The sequence below is a fragment of the Priapulus caudatus genome, unplaced genomic scaffold (assembly GCF_000485595.1).
Source record: "Priapulus caudatus unplaced genomic scaffold, Priapulus_caudatus-5.0.1 Scaffold4, whole genome shotgun sequence".
NCBI lineage: Eukaryota > Metazoa > Priapulida > Priapulimorpha > Priapulimorphida > Priapulidae > Priapulus > Priapulus caudatus.
In genome coordinates this window covers 303,493-306,921 of record NW_014577065.1, presented here as the reverse complement: position 1 = coordinate 306,921, position 3,429 = coordinate 303,493, and the positions used below count along the sequence as shown (strand labels likewise).

The following is a 3,429-nucleotide window of genomic DNA, read 5'->3' as shown; positions in this document are numbered from 1 at the left end:
TACTGAGCTAAACTCACCATTCAGCAACACTTAATTGCAGTCTTCCTTCTGGTTCGACGTTGCCTTAAATACATACACAAGTATTTGCGTGTATAAATGAAACATCTCTTCGGTAGGCACAGCGAGCTTCCTTGAGATGCAGTGCGCGTGTTTAATGAGCACCTGTATTTAATTGCCTGCACTGCACGACAGCGCTAGTCGTCGCGCTGCGACGTGCGCGTGACGGTGACTAATACTGCACCCGCACACACGCGCCGATTAATCCGGCTACGAAAAAACGCCGATGAACTTTTATTACTAGGTTCGAGATACCAGAGAAGCAGGTCAAAGTTGAGAACGTGCAACCAGAGGGCGCCACAGTCACACACAAGAAGGCGTTGGGAAGAGGCAGATCGGCTAGTACGGTTAGCGACACTTTCAGCGAGGTGGGTGGTGGGTCGCTAGTATGAGTACACGACGGAACTACTTTCAGACCGACGCACCTCTCCTTTCTTATCTACATAATAAAAATGTTGAAATCGTTTTCACCATAACCGGTAAAAGCCTACGAGTACGATGATGAGAATACGCACAAACCCGGCAGAAACACGCGCGTGAAGGCAAACCGTGCGTAAACATTCGATTTCAAAGTCAAAATTGTCTGCGTGAAATACCTTCTATCACAACGATTACGACAATAAACGCAGCCAGCATTTCTTCGCGAATATCGAAAATGCGCATTTCGCTATCATATCTTCGCGAAAATGTGCCTTCCACGCGCACAGTCTTCATCCCTCCGTTGCTCCGCAGGGCAAGACGTCGCCCAGGCATCGAGCGTCGCCCTCTGTCGACATGCTCGACGAGCCGGGAGTGAAGACGGAGGGGGTGACGCCGCAGCGGATGTCCTCCAGCAACGATCCGGACGCGCCGCTGGGCAAGCTGCATTTCGGCATACAATACGACTTCACGGCGACCACGTTGACCGTTGTCGTAAGGTGCGTATATCGTCGTTGCTGACCGTTTGCTTGACGATTGTTGACGCTTGTTACTGTTGACGTGACTGCGACGATATACGTTGACTGTTGTCGCTAGGTGTGCATAACGTCGTGGTTTAACTGATCATAGGCAAGCAAGACGTATTAGCCCTACGCTTCGATAGAATGCGAGCCATATTAGGAATATTAGGCATATTAGGCATATTAGTCATATTAGGCATATTAGTCATATTAGGCATATTAGGCATTCGCTTTGTGTGCATTTTTTCGTATACTGCCCTCGTTGTTTTGTCTTTGGACATGACACTTGCTGTCGTGCAGTCTCATTTGCCCCTGATGCCATTTGGCCAACATCGTCAACGTTGTCATGGGGTCCTCGTGGGTAATTCCAAGTAATCGTCTTAGACAGCGAATTTTATAATCCGATGTAATCCAATATGTGAACCTATTTCATACATTTTCCACCCTTGCTTGCTGTTCATGTCACCGCGCGATAGCTTAAATTAATATATTTATCAGCAGACACGTTTTTCGTAAACAGTTTATTTAGTGACAGAACTTTCGGTTTAGCTGTGTGATATTTTACATTAATTGGGCCGTCTAATTTAACAGCGAAACTCACGCGTGTTGTTCTGCAGAGCTGGTATTATGAAGAATGCACGAATGTAGCCGCTTCTGTGTATAACTATAATCAACAATATCGTCTCATGCACACACATGACCAAACACCCGCCCGCACATTTCAGCAAACACACACGCGAGGTAACGGACGTGAGAGCTAGTAGGGAATCGACGACGAAAGGTAGGGAGGGAAAAGAAGAGGGCGGAAGGAATCTGGCATTAATGGGTCGAGAGAGAGAGAGAGTAGGATGGAGGTAAATGGAGATTGTGCTGATTCGTGAAGGCGTGGGAGGCAGGGAGAGGAGGCGGGAGTGAACGCTGGAAGGGCTAGAAGAGAAAGCGATGGAAGGGGAAAGGATGTGGAACAAAATAATGGAGCGATTGATGGAAGGAGGAGGAATATACACGTTCAGACCGCTATCTCGATCATACCTCAGTCGTTTAGTCGGCCTAAATTCATTATCATTTCGAACTGGGAGTAAGCACACATCACGGAAATGGAATCCGTGGCACGGACAACGGATCCGAGACACGGACACCGAATCCGGTACACGATCACTGGATTCGGGACAGGAACATGCGATCCGGAACATGAACATTAGATCCAAGTTACAAACATGGGATCCGTAACACGGTCATCTGATCCGTGACACGGACATTGGGGACTAGGTACTGTACGAACGTAAATAGACTCGCGCCATCTTCTTCTCGCTAGTTGGCAACAAAGATGGCCGATCGCGTGCGCACGGCGGCACGCCACGTTGCCTCGCGGGAGTAGACGCCCATTAATTAGCTCACGTCTGTAATCTCTCACCGCGAACACAGTGCGACGCACCTACATCGACGGCAGAAAGAGATCAACGGCGCATGCGCATCCCCGTGTAAGCGCAACATCATGTCATGCAATGAACAGCATATGGACCCATATGCGGAGGACATCAAGAACAAGAATCTCTTCCTGCTATGTTCCGCTGATGGCGCCGCGAGCATCACTAAATATGGTTACGCATAAAGGCAAACGAAGTGATGATATTTCGTCACTCGCTGTCAGGGTGACCTGAACTCTTTTCTACTTAGACATGCTCCGACAACTACGAAAGAGCTCTCACGCGTCAATCAATCGCGTGCAAGCCCCGAGGTGGTCAACAAACTAATGGCAGATCTTAGACGTCACTCACTATTACCGGCACGTAACGACAAACGAGTGTTGACCCACATATCAGATGATTAATCGCCTTCGTGGATAATTCATACGAGAATGAATCGATCACGTCAGAAATAGGCACTAGATTCGCGAAGTCAATTTGCGGCAACACTTTGACATTTCTGTGACGTGCGCACGCCGCGGACGCAGTATAGGCAGATGACATGTTAGAGGAGCGGTCATCTTTACTTTATCTTTCCCGAATATAAACTGCAATTAAGACCTGCGTTAAGTAAGAGATAGGCTATATGCTAACTCAGCGTAATGTTGCGAGCTGTCTTTAAGCGACCTCCTATCATCTCATCGGCTAGTGTGGACGAGAGAGGCTGAGCATTCTGTAACGTAAACGCCAATGTTCAGGTTGTTCGTACATTTTTACAGCGATGCCTGTAACGGTGTGACGGTGTACAGCAGGTATATACGCGCGATCCTGCGCGTGCGCGCGGTTGCTCGGGTATTTCCGTTATTCGGTTGTTTGCCTGCATGGGCACGCGAGTATCTGGCTGTGTGCGTGTGCGTGTGCGTGTGCGTGTTCGTGAACGTGTTCGCGCGCGTGTTTGGGCATCACCTGCGCGTTCGTGCGTATGTGCGTAAGCCTGTAAGTGTATAAGCGTCGCTTTGTGTATATAT

The 3,429-nt window shown here is 48.6% G+C and overlaps 1 protein-coding gene across 1 annotated transcript in view; it reads left to right on the top strand.

Moving 5' to 3' along the window:
• LOC106821275 (synaptotagmin-7-like) overlaps window positions 1-3,429 on the top strand; it is a 58,372-nt gene that overhangs the window by 34,220 nt on the left and 20,723 nt on the right. The window contains exons 3-4 of the mRNA XM_014826020.1: window positions 302-404; window positions 790-974. Coding sequence (XP_014681506.1) covers window positions 302-404; window positions 790-974 — 288 coding nt within the window. The remainder of the gene's footprint in view (window positions 1-301; window positions 405-789; window positions 975-3,429) is intronic.